A 14,760-nucleotide genomic window follows, 5' to 3' on the forward strand; every position below is an offset into this window, starting at 1 on the left:
CTTATGTTCAATTCAATTAACCATTCCACTATCACGCAGTGCATGGGACAAAACTCTGCAGATATGAGAAACAATAACTTTATTAATTCAACTCTGTTATTTTGTTTTTGTGCAATTGATTTTCTCTGCTTTATTAATTTGGTTAATTTAATTACACAGTATGATCAATTCATCACAGTACGGCTACAAACAATATGCTCAGCCCTAACAGATGTTTTGTTTTTTTAATCACAGATGTAACAAGTCATTTCGGGAAACACATTGGTAAAAATAATGATATTAATTTTGGCTACCTTCCACTCAGGGTTGCCACTTTCCTGTATAGACCTCTTCACAGCAGACATTTTGACTTGTTATTGTAGGAAAAGCACAGGTGTTACTAATTATAACATTAATGACGGCTCTGTTCTGTTCAGTGGTGTAACGCTTAAACAGTGTGACAACGTGCACAATACCAGGACCCTTAAACTGACACAGCCAAAAGAAGTTCAGCTATCATTAATTTTAATATTTACAGATTTTCCCACTGTGGCGAGTCAAAAGTCTTTTGTTAAAAAGACCCACTGTGTGTGTCCAGTGAGCTATTATAACACACAAATGGAACAGAGCCATCGTTAATGTGCTCTTCCTCTCAAGATAAGTCACATTATTTGCAGTATGTACGAGGATTCAGACCTGTGTAATATTTATTTGTTAACCAGTTGTACTTTCTTCCACAGGTGGTTTTGGGGATCCAGTGTGAGCTGCGGAGACAGCTGAGGAGTTTCATCTCTCTGCAGAGGTTACCCCTGGTCTCAGAGCCTGTCGGCTCAACTTGCCACAGGCCGACACGTCCTCCTCCCTTCGGCTCCCGGCCCTCCCTTCTTGGCCCCAGCATCCGGTTTGCCGTCTCTCACGGCCACGTCAGCGCAGAAGTCATCGGCGTAGCCAGCGAGGACAGCCGCCGCGTGGCAGCCATTTTAAATGGTGCCGTCCACCTGAGCGGGCTGAGCTTCACCGTGCATGGCTGCGACACCCATCACTTCCTGCAGTCCCGGCCGATCGAGGAAGACCTCGCTCTGGGGTTAGGAGTTGGGGGGCGTGTCCTGGAGAGTGGGGTGAATGTGAGTGTGTCTCAGATGAGCGCCACTGTGAACGGCAGGACTCGACGATTCGCTGATATCACTCTTCAGCAGGGGGCGCTGTGCCTGTGCGTGCGCTATGGAGGGAATGAGGAGGAGGAGAGGGCGCGGGTAAGGGAGGAGGCGAGGAAGAGAGCGGTGGAGGGAGCGTGGGAGAAGGAGAAGAAGCGGGTGGATTTAGGGGATGTGGGAAGCAGGGCGTGGAGCGAGGCAGAGAAGCAGCAGCTGCTGTCCGCAGGACTGGTTCAGGGTTACGACGGCTACTACTCCCTGCCTATAGAGCAGCAGCCGGAGCTGTCCGACTGCCCCTCCAACATCCACTTTATGACACTAAGCGAGGTGGGGGGCAGGTAACAGAGACACTTGAGCAGCCCCCCACCCCACCAAAGACTGCCTGTTTCTACTCTACTCTGATTTGTTCTACTGTTTCTATACTGTATCAAAAAAAAAGAAGACGACGACAAAGAAGAACAAGAAGAGAGATTGGGGGAAAAAATGATTTCCAAATGCCTTTAATTGTGACAAAATGATGGTATTTTATTATTATCGTCCAGTTCTCCAATTTCTAACAGTGGCACAAGCAGTGTGGTTTGGCTGTGGCTTTGCTTTTTGTATCCTGACTGGCCTGGGACTGACCGACTGACCAACCGACCAACTGACTCACCGACGGACCGATGGACTGACTGTCTGTCATTTGCTGTTTCAACACTGTTCATCATTTTGGACTCTGTTAAAATCCACTGAACTGTAGAGATGAAGACTTTAGGATTGCCAGTGAATAATCCTCTTCATGACTCGAAATCAAGAGCTCTCCGGTTGCCATTTGAGTTCCTACATGGTTTACCTCGGATATACTATCGTTTACATATTGTGTAAGAGAGGCCTTGTCAACTCTGACACTCCCCTTTAGAGAAGGAAACCTCTCTTGGTTTTCTGCCTCTGGTGTGCTCCAACAGTAGTTTGTATGAGTGTGTATACTAAAATCAAGAATGTACATAGCCAGTGCTTTCACACTGAAAAAAGTGCTCAACTGGAAATTCTGTTGTTCATAAGTAAGTGTCAGTATTGTTAATCAATAGAAAAACAGTTACATTTTTGCAAAGAATTATACATGGCTATAGTAAATATTCTCGCTGAAAAATCTGACTTTATTGGGTTACAATGCTGATTAAAGTTATTATGTGTGAATTACCAGATTGCACGGTGGGATTTCATCGGCATTGTTGCTTATTATTTCTCTCTGCGTCCGCTCGCTCTCTCTCTCTCTCTCTCTCTCTCTCTCTCTGGTGTCTTCTCCGTCTCTGCGCCTTTCCTCCACACATTTGTTGTGCGCTCTTTGTTCTTGTTTCTGGGAGTTTGTAACTTTCAAATCTGTGCTGTCATTATCACCCATCATTATGGCTCAAACCGAGATATGCATGAGAAACCTGCGTCTGTCAGAAGAGACGAAGAAGAAGGAGAAGAAGAAGAAAAAGGAGGAGGGGGAGAGAGAGAGAGAGAGAGAGAGAAAGAAAAAAGCACAGAGGAAGGGAAGAAGAAATGTGACAGCTGAGGCTCAGCGAGTGGGTGGTGAGTGCAGAAGGGGCAGGACCTGGAGTTGGCTGTGCTGTTCTCTACAGCTTGTCTCCTCTCATTAGGAAATGCCAATCAGACTACATGTGAACCACTTCCAAGTCTCCCCCACCCCAAAAAAAGTTAAAAAAGAAAGTAGAGAAGTTTGTTTGTTTTTCTTCTTCTTTTTTTTTAAATCTAGCTACCACTAATCCACCTCCCCGTCCGTCTGCCTATCCCCCACTCGCCTCCCTCCCACCGTCACTCCACCATCTGCCCACCATTAATTGTTTGTGTTTCTCTCCTGGGCTGAGGATGACAAAGCCGCACAATGCATATGTTCTGACTGTGAGCAGGTGATATACGTTCCTGACTAGCACTTTGCTGATCGGCTGCGATGCACCTTCCCTTCTAAACCATATGCTCCGCTAGATACTGTCCAACCTCATCTCAGCGGTGAAAAGATGGAGGGTCCGGTTGCTAGGAGACCACTGCACTGAAGAATCGTCTAGGCTGAATGGATGCTCTCTCTCTTTCTCTTTCCTTCTCTTTCTGTCTTTCTCATTTTTTTCATGAAGAGCCAGTAATGTCAATCAGATGAATGACAGCCCCCCGCCCCCCTCCTCTCGAGCAGTCAGCATTCTCTCCACGGAAATCAGTACTTCAATATGTCAAATTGAATTTTTGTTCCACATTATATGTCACAGGGAGGCTCGGGTGTGTATGGCTGTGTACGCGTGACCTCATTTAAAAGAGTTTATTTCAACCAATATCATTTATTTCCTTTGCCATTCACATAACCGAATTGCGTTAAGAAAACAGAGCACAATATTTGTTGTCAACTTACGTATGCAGTGATGGATATTAATGTTTCAGCAGTTGAATTTTTCACATTACATCCCTGAAAGTTATGAGGCACTTTCTGTGCCGCATGTGCAGAAAAACAAGGCGAGAGATGCTGGAAGGATAGTGAGATCTGAGTCACAGCTAGAACCTAAATGACTTGATTTAACAAACAGGAGCTCGTTAATTGGAAAAAAAAATGACATTTACTTCACACACAGCATGTGACATGCAACAGCAACAGTTTCTTTGTTTATAATTAGGTCAAAACTGAGCTTAGGGTTTGTCCCTAACCGAAAGCTTGCCGCACCTCCTTCTTGTTCCTGTTTTTCTGTCCCTGAGCAGCATGAGGTGGCCGCTGCTGGAGGTAAGCGTTAGGGCTGCTGTGTGTCGGTGACAGGCTATTACTGGGCGTCTGTGCCTCTGTGTGTGTTTGTGCCCGTCTCTGAGCTGTGACAGGGTAGAGCAGAGGCATGGCAATTCCTTGTCCGGGCTTCTGGAAAGCTGCTATCAAGTTCCTGATTTGCCGGAAATATCGTTTCTGCACACCAGGAGTGGTCTGAAACACAAGAGGGTAAAAAAAAAAAAAAAAAAAAAAAGCAGAGGAGAATTCAGCTCCTTCGTCTCCATCTCCACATCAAACCCCACGGGGAAATGAAGAGGACAGAACGGGGACCGGTTTGAAATGAGCTCTCACAGATTCACCTTATAAAGAGACATCAGATATGCTGAAGATAGAGGCAGAAACACGGGTGCATGGCGGGCAGGAAAGCATGTCAGTTATATTTTCATATATCTGGTCCACACATTCACACTGAACTCACATTTAAGGCAATAAAAAGGTATCAATAAATAAGAAGATGCAAAAGAAATCCAATCTGTAATTGCTGTGAAAACTACTGTGGCAGCATGGAAACTATACTCATGGGGTTTACAAGCTAAATTAGGAAGATTCTGGTTGTAGTTGCCCTGGGCTCTTTTTTATATTTTGTTAGTCAACAAAAAGCATTTATTTTCGGATTTATGTGTGACATCTAAGATGCTTTAAGTGTCCCAGCAGTATCTCAACAGCTTTACTTGTGACTGGATAAAACTGAAATAACACAAGGATCATTTTTAGAAGTAAAAAAAAAAAAAAAAAAGTTCATCTTCCGAGGTAACAAAGGTTTTACGTGGCAGTTTTCATTTGGATTGAGTGAAATTTTATCCAAGTTTTTTCAGGGATATTTGCATTATTACTGACCCTTGTCAATTTCCCACTTTGCCCACAGCTGTCCGTTTAAAATCTCTAAACTATAAAGCTTTCAAAGAATTGTAATTTTGTCAAGTAAGGACTTTTAAAGAAAAGCATTATTTGTTTGTCACTCTGTGCGATCAATCATGCTGTGAGAAATGGTGAAAATCTTGTTCTTTCAATGCATTTTTGAAATCATTCAATCAAACGGAGAAGAAGCAGCACTTTTCCAAAGCAAAGCACTTTGGATGTTTCTGTCTCCGGCCACAAGTGTTACCTCTGTTCCCGTGGAATATTTCATTAAAGTGATTGATATTGCACATGAATAATGTAAACTGTTATCGAGCTTGTAGTGAAATCCGTTTAATTCGAGTCCTCTCCCCCTGCTGTCTGTTGGCTTGATGCTGTCAGTAAAAATGAGCGAGGGTAAAATGTAGTTACAACAGCATCGAGCTTTAGTTGTCAGCGAGAGACACAGACTTCAGATGTCTCTATACGTTCACATCTCTGGGTGTTTGCCAACCCTCAGTGCTCAATTACATATCCCATCAGAAATGCTGTCAAATGCAATTCTACATTTCCCATCTCTGGAGTATATGCTGATGCTGTGGCGTCTTAAATTTGTGGTGTTGGAGTAGGGTGGAGGGTGGGGGGGGGGGGGACTATCTCACAGGGTGTTATTGCTAAAGGAAAAGAACCCATTTCTCAGTGCTGTCACTCCTGAAAAAAAAAACATGTTTGCCTCAAATTCACAGCTTGCTGAATTAGGCTGCCACCAAAACAACCTCTAGAACTAATAAACACCAACCAAAGCGAGGCGGATGTGCAGCTGTTTTTGCCTCTCTTGTAAAGTTTTAGGGTGCGGAAAGAGTCGGTGCAGTATGAGAGCGAGTAATAAAATAATAAAGTGTCTCACTTCAGCGGCCCATGAGCCGGCGTCGTCCTTGTGGAGCCTGTATGTGTAGACGTATCCACTGTACCTGCACATACACACAGAAACACCTTTGACCCTGGGTTCATCTTTCAGCTTAATGAAATCAGTGTCATTGTTATTGCTCTTGGGAGACTTCACACTAAATAACAGGCCGCTGTATTTTTTGTTTCAGTTAATACTTCATGCCTTTGTGCTTTGATTTTCTTAAATGTGAGGAGATCAATAATCTCTATAATAGCAGAAAATAGGATTATGTGTTGAGGTCTCAGTAAAGAAGCAAAGATATTGCACAATCTGTACTCACAGCACACACAGGCAGTAGACACCTGGCACAGAGTCACTGTTGCGGACTAGATAGCACCCATCTCTCCCGTCCTGGGCCAGCCGCCTCTCCCCCTCCTCCTTGCCGATGGGTCCGTGGTAGACAGGCAGGTTTTCCATCACGGCTTCTCTCCAGATATGCTTTTTGTTCTGCTCCCAAGTGCCAGCTCTCCTCTACCTTCTCTCGCTCTTTCTCACCTTCAACTTTTACTGCGAGCGAGCCTTTTGGTCTTCACTGTGTATCCTCTAGACTGGGAACACAGGTGAGGCAGCTGTCCAGCCTCTCATTTGATTTTTGGTTCTCGCTGTTTCAAACGTCCGTTTGGGAGCCAGAGCTTCTGCGAGCCAGCTTTCTGATTTTCCACTTTCTTACTCAGACTGATAGCAGCTCTCTCTAACCTCTAACCTTTATGGGCTCGTTGCGCAGCCTTCCTCTCTCACTACAACACACACACGCATACACATACATGTGTGCGCACACACACTTAAAATGTGGGTTTGTGTATCTCTCAGGAAATGATTGTATTTTTCAACAGGAAATAACTTCAAAGATTCTAACTGAATATTTCCACAACAATAGAAAGCACAAGAGGGGGATAAAAAAAAGCAATATCACTCTTTTCACACAGGAAAATGTATATTGTGCTTATGCAGTGACTTATACTGTTTCCAGCTCAATTATCAGGAGGCTGCACTTTGTTTTCTTATTAACAGAAGTTTGCTTACACTGTCTATTTTCACCACAGTTTCCATGAATAGAGATGTGCGGTTTGCTGTGCAGGAAACAGAAGTGCAAGAAGTATTCAAAACCCTTATGTACAGTGGGCACAAGTACTAATACAATCATGTACTCCATTACAAGTAACAACCTTCAAAAGCCCTCCTAAGTAAAAGCACTTAAGCATCATCAGCACAATGTGCCTAAAGTATGAAAAGTAAAGGTACTTATTCTGCAGTAAAATGTCCTCTGTGACTGATTGTTGTTCTACATGACGTCATTACTGTTGATAATCATGCATCAGTGTGTCAGTAGCATTTTACTGCTGTAGCTGTGGCAGGTGGAGTTAGTTTTAACTTCTTTAGGTAGTTTACTTTTTTAAAAAATGCCCTCTCTTTTTAACTTTTATTTAGTCTCAGCTTTTTATGAAATATTGGATCATTTTAACTCTTTGGTCTTTGAACAGTTGATTAAATACAAAAATCTGAGAGGTTTTGGTGGAGCTGCTAACAACGCATACACATCTAAGACATGAGAAGTGCCTACAGCCAGGTTCTGGGATTGTGTAAGAGGTCACAAAGCAGTGAACAGGGCATTTTATTTATAAATTTGTCACTACAGCTACGACACGTGGAGGAAAAGTACAATATTTCCCTCTGAGATGTAGTGTAGTATTAGTATAATGTACCTCAGCATTATACTTTAGCACCACACTTGGGTAAAGTAGCTACTTTCCACAACAAATTAGAAAAATATCACCAATGCCTCATATTTCTCAACTCAAATAAGCATTAATAAGCCACAATGAGGCCCACTACTTTGACACATTACATTATGATATGTGAGAGACATTTTGTGGTAAACCTGCAGACATCTTGTGTTTAAAGTGTTCCCTTTTCTTAGCTTATATTTTATCATCATCACAGGTCCACACTGTAGCACATGTTCTCAGTCACATGTCACTGATCTGTCTTCTTTAAGACGTGTGTCAAGGACACTCACACCTGCTCTGTGGAACATCAGCTAACGAAGCTGTGTACATGAACATACTGCGGAGCTGCGACAAACTCATCCCGCAATCTGTCCTGTCAGTTGGAAAGTTCTGCTGTGTCAAATTAAAGATGGTGATTAAAATATTGACTGTTTGCAGCCGTCCTCGTTTTACCGAGATGATTGCACGGCGTCTGGCACTTTAAGCTCAGCTCAGACGTGCTGAGATGTATATTATTCTTGGTTTTCATTCACACCACGGTCACGACTGCGTGGAGTCCTTCAGACCACCAGATGCTCCTTGCAAAGGACCCTTCAAGGAAGGCAAACCAGATGATTGTGCCATTCAGTGCATTCTTTGAGCTGGTAGTTCTCTTTAAATGCAGCATTTGTTGGAGATTTCTGTTTTTATACATTCAGTATCCTACATGAGTCATCAGTCTGTGTCAGAGCCATCTTTCCCTCGGCTCAGAGAGATCATGAGCAGTGGGACTTTGGGGCTCTGTCTGGGTAAGCAGCCAGTGGCATCTTGTTCACTGCTTCTACAGCACTTTAGCGCCATCCAGTGGCAAGCTTTTCAAGATCAATAAGGAGCCACCTGCTGCAAGTAAGCTGAAGTAAAGTGCCCTGTCTTCCATATTTCTAAAAACATTTAGGCTGTATTGCTTTTAAGTCTGGAATAAGGAAAAGCAAAACCACTTCACCGTTTAGGCACAAAGAAAAGTACATCTACTATTATCCACTCAACATTCCTGTGTATAATATTCCCATAGCCTCCACCAGCGCAAAACAAAATTAAACCATACTCCCTTCGGCTCTGAGCTCACAGAGAGGCAGGCCAGGGTCAATGCAGAATGCAGTGGATCTATACTGGACACAAATAGCAGACAGAGATACATCATTGATTAGCTGGCGGCTCCCTCGACCAACACAACTGGCTGGACTGGAATGCTTCATAAGGACATTAGTATGAGATTATGATATCTGGCCTTGATATGTACGGAATCCATGTGAGGCATTCTAGGAGGGGAGGAAAAAGAGGGAGACTGAATCCCCATCTGCCGGACCGACAGTAATCCCCGCACTCTCATTCCCAGGGGGGCGGAAACTCAGGAGTCACAGCTGTTGGAGGGTGAGATTGGGAAAGTAAAAAAATCATAAATGGAATCAGTTTCACAAAATCGTTGCATGTGTGTCTCTGAACTGAGATAAACTCAGCAACCTCCTGTTTTAGGGAAAGAAAGGTCGAACCCAACAAAGAAGTGGCACTGATAGGGAAATATTGTTCACTTTATTTCTTATTCAGTCAAAGAAATGCAGTCACTCTTACTTTCCTAATCTGTCTTTACAGAATAATATAATAAAAATGTTACAGGTTACATGATTACACATATAATATCTTTGTCCCAAAAAGAACAGTAGTGGTAGCATTGCTATGACTGGTTAATAATTATCCTTTTACATCTGTCTTTCAATGTTTTGGCCTGTACAAAGCCAAAATGCAGTAGCTAGGCATTCAAAATAGAGTAACCTCAATAACATTGTGTTACCATATAAAATAGTATGCTTTGGTTATCATTTCAGAGAAATCACAGTTTGCAAAGCTACAAAATGAAGCTTAAAAACAAGCTAGCTGTTGAGATAGCTACAGCTAGCATTACAGGAGGTAAACATAAATGTACCTCTTCCTTCATGCCTGTTTTCATGTGATAAAAAACTATTATGGTCACCAAACATCTTAATATCAAGTTATGATCCCATGTACATGAGGCAGAAGCTAATTCCAACCATGATAAAGTAACAGCAACTAAATTGGTCCTGCTAAACTAATACTAGCCTAGCTTAGCAGAGTAGCTGTAACTGACATGGGAGAACTTTGTGAACATAAAAACCAACATATCATTTATCTTTAAAGTTTATACGGAGAACTTGTAAAATTTGTAAGTCCAATATTCACACTCCGTTTTTGGTCTCCACCAACTCCTGTGGAAAATATGAGGCTCCTTAGCTGCTAAATGTTGCGCTGTGTTCACCAGCTCGTCACCAACTGTTTCTGTCTGCTGTGCAGGTTGTTTGCAGTACATTCTTTAAAGCTATTTCACTAAAAACAGCTGACTGCTGCAGCTTTAAAGGCGTGAAGTATATAAATTATCTGTTACACGGTTTGGCAAACTAGCTGCAAAACTTAAAAAAACAAAAAAGTGTTTTTAAAAACAGTTCACTACAGAATTGAAAAAACATATATTTCCTCTTACCTGTAGTGCTATTTATCAATCTAGATTTTTTTATGTGTGTGAGTTGCTGAGTATTGGAGATATCATCAGTAGAGATGTCTAGGTTTTGTCCAATATAATGAAACTAGTTAGCACTCAGCTTGTGGTGCTCAAAGCACCAAAATAGTATATATGAAAAACTCAACAACAATGTCTCTTTCCAGAAATTGTGACCTGGTTACTCAAATAAACCACAGACCATGTTGTGAACAGCTTCATGTTGGAACTATTTCCTGTCTACCTAACTACACCCACCAACCCTATCACCGTGCAGTCATGAGCACAAACTTCTTGTCCATGAGTGGAGTACACGCTTCCTTCTGTGCCATGATATGGGTGTAGTTCATTCATTCATTCATTCATCTTCTAACCGCTTCATCCTCTTGAGGGTCGCGGGGGGGCTGGAGCCTATCCCAGCTGACATCGGGCGAGAGGCAGGGTACACCCTGGACAGGTCGCCAGACTATCGCAGGGCCGACACATAGAGACAAACAACCATTCACGCTCACACTCACACCTACGGACAATTTAGAGTTATCAATTAACCTAGTCCCCAATCTGCATGTTTTTGGACTGTGGGAGGAAGCCGGAGTGCCCGGAGAGAACCCACGCTGACACGGGGAGAACATGCAAACTCCACACAGAAGGGCTCCCACGCCCAGGATCGAACTGGCAACCCTCTTGCTGTGAGGCGAGAGTGCTAACCACCATACCACCGTGCCGCCCGGGTGTAGTTCAGTAGAAAGAAAATATTTCCTACATGAAACTGTTCACAACAAGGTCTGTGGATTATCTTGAGTAACCTGGTCATGATTGCTGGAAAGAAACTTTGCTGTTGAGTTTTTCAAAAGCAGTTGGGGTTTTTTTTGGCATTTGGAGCACCACAAACCGAGTGCCATTTAGTTCCATTATATTGGAGAAAAAGCAGACATCTCAACGTCCTATATCTCCAACATCAGAAACTCACACCAAAACAATCTAGACTGATAAAAAGCACCGCAGGTAAGAGGAAATATATGTGTTTTTAGGGCAAACTGTTCCTTTAAACCTTTTTCCCCTCAGCTTCATGTTTTCTTTAGGTCCTTTTTTTCCTGTCTTTGTAGGGCAGAATGGAGCTCTGCTGGACTTTGACTCAGTCAGTTATAGTAACAGCTCCGTCTCACACATTCATGCTTATTGGAGTTTGGCAGTCACTTGACACTGGCATCACTCTTTGGGGTGTGAGACCAAGTGAGTGAGGGGAAAGTCTCCCTTCTGGGGACTTGCTAAGCAGAACCCGAGGGCTCCACAATCGCCAGGTCTTTCAGGTCACTGAGTTTTCGGGAGAAGGAGCTTAGCCTGGTGCTAAAGGAGCCCCTCTTCTGGCTGTGATCATCGCCACGGACCTTCATACGAACACACAGGCCCTTGCAGAGCCCCCCGAGACGGCCTCGGAAATGGTTCCCGATGAAGCAGTATAGCACGGGGTTGATGGCAGAGTTAGAGAAGCCCAGGCAGAGGGTCAGAGGGGTGAGGTTGTGGATTGTCCAGTCTATCCCACAGCCATCCAACCAGCCATCACTCATCAGCACATCCAAGAAGGTCACGCAGTGGAAGGGGAACCAGCAGAGGAAAAAGGCCACGACCACAGCAGCTACTGTCCACAACACCCGCTCCAGCCCCCTGCCCTCCAGGGGTCTGCTTGCACTGAAGCTGGGGCTCACGCAGGGAGTCGGGGGTCTGTCTGGTCTACTGCAGCCGTCCCTGGACTCCAGTGATTTAAAAGAGGGCATGTTGGGGTGTGATACATTCTGCATTCTTACCAGCCCTGTATCAGCCAACAAATGTCTACCTATTGCACAGTAGCAACAAGAGATGACAAGCAGTGGCAGCAGAAAGGCCAGACACATCTTCATCCAGACCAGGGTCATATACCAGGTATCATCAGGATAGTCAATCACACAGGCCTCCACGCCAAGCCTCTCCAGGTGGTAAGTGTTCCTCAGGTAAAAGATGGGGGCCGAGCAAGCACATGCCAGCACCCACACCAGGATGCATGTAAGCCGGGCACGCTTGGGGTCTCGTGCACTCTGGGAGCGGAGCGGATGCACGATGGCCAGGTAGCGGTCTATGCTCATGCATGTGATGAAGAAGATGGACGCGTAGAGGTTGAGATTGTGGAGAGCTCCGCAGACTTTGCAGGCAACCCAACCAAAGGGCCAGCTGTAGCCCTGGGAGTAGTAGACAGCCCACAGTGGGAGAGACAGCAGGAACAGCAGGTCAGATACACACAGGTTCAGCATGAAAGTGTTAGCAACAGTTCTCCTTGAGGTGCTGGCATGGGCCAAAACGCACACTGCCAGGGCGTTGGCTATGGTTCCCAGCACACAGATAACGCTGTAGATGGCAGGGATAACTATAGTCATGGGTATGGGAGGCCAGTCCGGGCAGTGGGGAGCAGAGGGGGCCAGAGAGGTGTTAGGTTCAATCTTTGTTGCTGAATAAAGGGAGGAGGTGGAGTTGAAAAGGGAGAGGTCATTTGGGATTGCCATTATGGAACTGGATGTACCCTTGCGCCACACAATTTCACTTCCCTCCTTTCAGTTTTCCAAGGTCGGCTGGAAATAAAACAAAACAGACGGCATTCAAAATTCAGCTGCCTTTTACGGACACAGTAATGCATGGTAATCTTTAGTTGGCTGCAGTGTTTATTAGCTGTCCTACTTGATAACTAATCGCAGCAAAAATACATTACACCACTCTTGAAGTTGGGCAGTAATGAAATACATATGAGGGCGTTGTAATGTTCTGGCTGCTTAATGGGTTCCTTAGAAACATCGATTGTGTATTAATGACTGAAATAAGTTTTTGAAACATTTCATGAATAAGTGTCATCTTAATTTAAGTTGCAATTGTTTTACAGGAATCTTAAATCACCTATTACGGTCCGGTGCACCAGGGGAATGCATTAATTATAGAATAAATAAAAAACAAATACAATCTAAAGAAGGCAATCAGTAAGATGTAGGAGGTTACATCTTTAAATAACTTTTTCCAATGAGAAAAATAATGTGACATTATGTTAAGACAGTTGAATTAGTGAAATAAGCTTCTGGATGCTTTATTAAATTAAATTAAAATTGAGATATGATCAAATCAAACTAGAGTCAGTATATAATTTCAGTCTATTTAAAGAATTAATTTTACCTTTGAGTGATTAGGCATCCAGTCCAAAAGCAGTCAAGCCGTTTTCAGTGTCTCTCTTGGCTAAAGTCCATGTCTTGACAATTGCTCCTCGACCCCTCTAATAGAAACTGCACAGCTGAGTGCCCCAGACCATATCATGCCTCTGTGTTTGTGTGTGTGCCTCTGTGTGTGTATGTAGAAATCAGAGTGAAGGCTCTGAGAAACCAGATGAGGTTGGGGGTCTTATAGCCCCCAAGAGCCTCTTGATGATTGCACAACAGGGAAGTTGCTAACACGTCACGCCTCCATCATTACCAAGGGGCTGGACTGTACCTGGACACAGGCCAGCCTGCAGGGAGAGGGAGAATAAGAGAAACGTGCTCTCTCTGTTTTTCATTTTATCCCTCCTTTTTTTTCCCTCCCTCCTAGAGTTTCTACCAGAAAAGGCCAAAGCTAGGAAAATCAAGTCAAGATGTGAGTTTGAGAAATAGCTACGTCTCCAGTGACTGCAGAAACACAACCATGTGTCATACCTGACCATAATTAACAGGACACCAGTGTGTTTGAGGTGTCAAACTTAAAGCTCTAACTGTCCCCACCGGGGCCTCTGACCTGAGGAATGGAGGCTGTGTGTTAATTAGCAGAGCCTCGCACTTTGTGTCATATTCGTCCTGCCAGCGGTCAGATAAGCCATGGGAAATATTTACTCTGTTTCAGCGGAAGTCAAGCCAGCCACTGGGGCAGAGGGAGAGGGGGGAGGCACAGTATGGAAGATGAATGAGGGGGAGGACGAGCAGATACTGCAGGGAGTGAACAAGGAGATGAGAAGGAAAGAGAGGGAGAAAGAGGAGGGAAAGAAGGAGAGAAAGCGGAGATTCCCTCCAGTGGTTTTTCATTAAAGCCTCTGGTGAAAGTTAATGAGGGATGCTCGCAAAGCTCTGAGACTGATTACATCACAGCTCCTTTGATCAACGGTGTGAGCGTGCATCTGTCCCTGTGTGTGCACGTGCGTGCGCGCACGTGCACGTGTGCGTCTATGCTTCAATACTTGTGCAACTGGATGTACTTAATCTCAGCCTGGCATGCATGCATGCATCGACGCAACGTGCTCGCCTCTGTTTACACGCGTGTTCAGATGTGTGTGTGCACTATGCTCCATTGAGTATCTATCAGGATGTGACAAGTTCTAATAGCCGTGGGAAAGCTGACGGTGAGGATGACGGATGAAGGCGAGAGAGAAGGCAGCAGATCTTGAAGGCCGCAAATGAAGAGCTTCGTCGTTGGCTTCTTGATATGAGAAACTGGGAATTCGCTGTATGGCACAGAATTGTGAAAATGTGATGGTTATGCTTTCCAAAAGGGAAACTTCATAATGCAGTGTTCTTCCACTGGCATGCTGGGTATGCACAGTTGTTCTCACACATACACACACACAGAGAAGCCAAGGGCCCTCAGTCATGACATGCAAAAACTAAAAACAGAAATTTATGACTTAATGCCGGCCAACAGAAACACATGGTGACAGAAAAAAACACAACTATGTCCCCTGACAGTTTCTCTGCAATCCAATGGGGTAATCAAGTACATTTACTCAAGTACAGCACTATAAT

The 14,760-nt window shown here is 44.1% G+C and overlaps 3 protein-coding genes across 4 annotated transcripts in view; 1 reads left to right on the forward strand and 2 right to left on the reverse strand.

Moving 5' to 3' along the window:
• tenm1 (teneurin transmembrane protein 1) overlaps positions 1-1,706 on the forward strand; it is a 210,995-nt gene extending 209,289 nt beyond the window's left edge. The window contains exon 38 of the mRNA XM_049586530.1: positions 720-1,706. Within this exon, the coding sequence (XP_049442487.1) occupies positions 720-1,475 (756 nt within the window). The 3' untranslated portion in view covers positions 1,476-1,706. The remainder of the gene's footprint in view (positions 1-719) is intronic.
• Positions 1-13,377, reverse strand: part of LOC125894881 (type-2 angiotensin II receptor-like) — a 366,195-nt gene extending 352,818 nt beyond the window's left edge. Inside the window, exons 1-2 of one of the 2 annotated variants that reach the window (XR_007450122.1) lie at positions 13,172-13,377; positions 10,503-12,582 (exon numbers count right to left, since the gene is read on the reverse strand). Coding sequence is in view for 1 of the 2 variants with exons in the window: in XM_049586543.1 (XP_049442500.1) it covers positions 11,251-12,516 (1,266 nt within the window). In the remaining variant the exon portion in view is untranslated. Of the gene's footprint in view, positions 1-8,984; positions 12,583-13,171 lie in introns of those variants that run through there. The other variant, XM_049586543.1, reaches the window with a different exon arrangement.
• On the reverse strand, positions 1,707-6,453 carry sh2d1ab (SH2 domain containing 1A duplicate b). The gene is made up of 3 exons (XM_049586548.1): positions 5,988-6,453; positions 5,666-5,729; positions 1,707-4,074 (listed from the first exon to the last, which is right to left on the reverse strand). The coding sequence occupies exons 1-3, from the start codon at positions 6,122-6,124 to the stop codon at positions 3,805-3,807; spliced, it is 471 nt and encodes a 156-aa protein (XP_049442505.1). The 5' UTR covers positions 6,125-6,453; the 3' UTR covers positions 1,707-3,804.
• Positions 13,378-14,760: the final 1,383 nt, after the last annotated feature.

The sequence above is a fragment of the Epinephelus fuscoguttatus genome, linkage group LG9 (assembly GCF_011397635.1).
Source record: "Epinephelus fuscoguttatus linkage group LG9, E.fuscoguttatus.final_Chr_v1".
Taxonomy (NCBI): Eukaryota; Metazoa; Chordata; class Actinopteri; order Perciformes; family Serranidae; genus Epinephelus; species Epinephelus fuscoguttatus.

Excerpts from the sequence above, each read along its gene's own strand:
- sh2d1ab (XM_049586548.1), bottom strand. The coding sequence starts at position 6,124 with ATGGAAAACCTGCCTGTCTACCACGGACCCATCGGCAAGGAGGAGGGG. Across the intron at positions 5,730-5,987 it reads GTCTACTGCCTGTGTGTGCT|GTACAGTGGATACGTCTACA; the intron begins GTGAGTACAGAT and ends GTGTATGTGCAG. Across the intron at positions 4,075-5,665 it reads CCGGCTCATGGGCCGCTGAA|ACCACTCCTGGTGTGCAGAA; the intron begins GTGAGACACTTT and ends CTTGTGTTTCAG.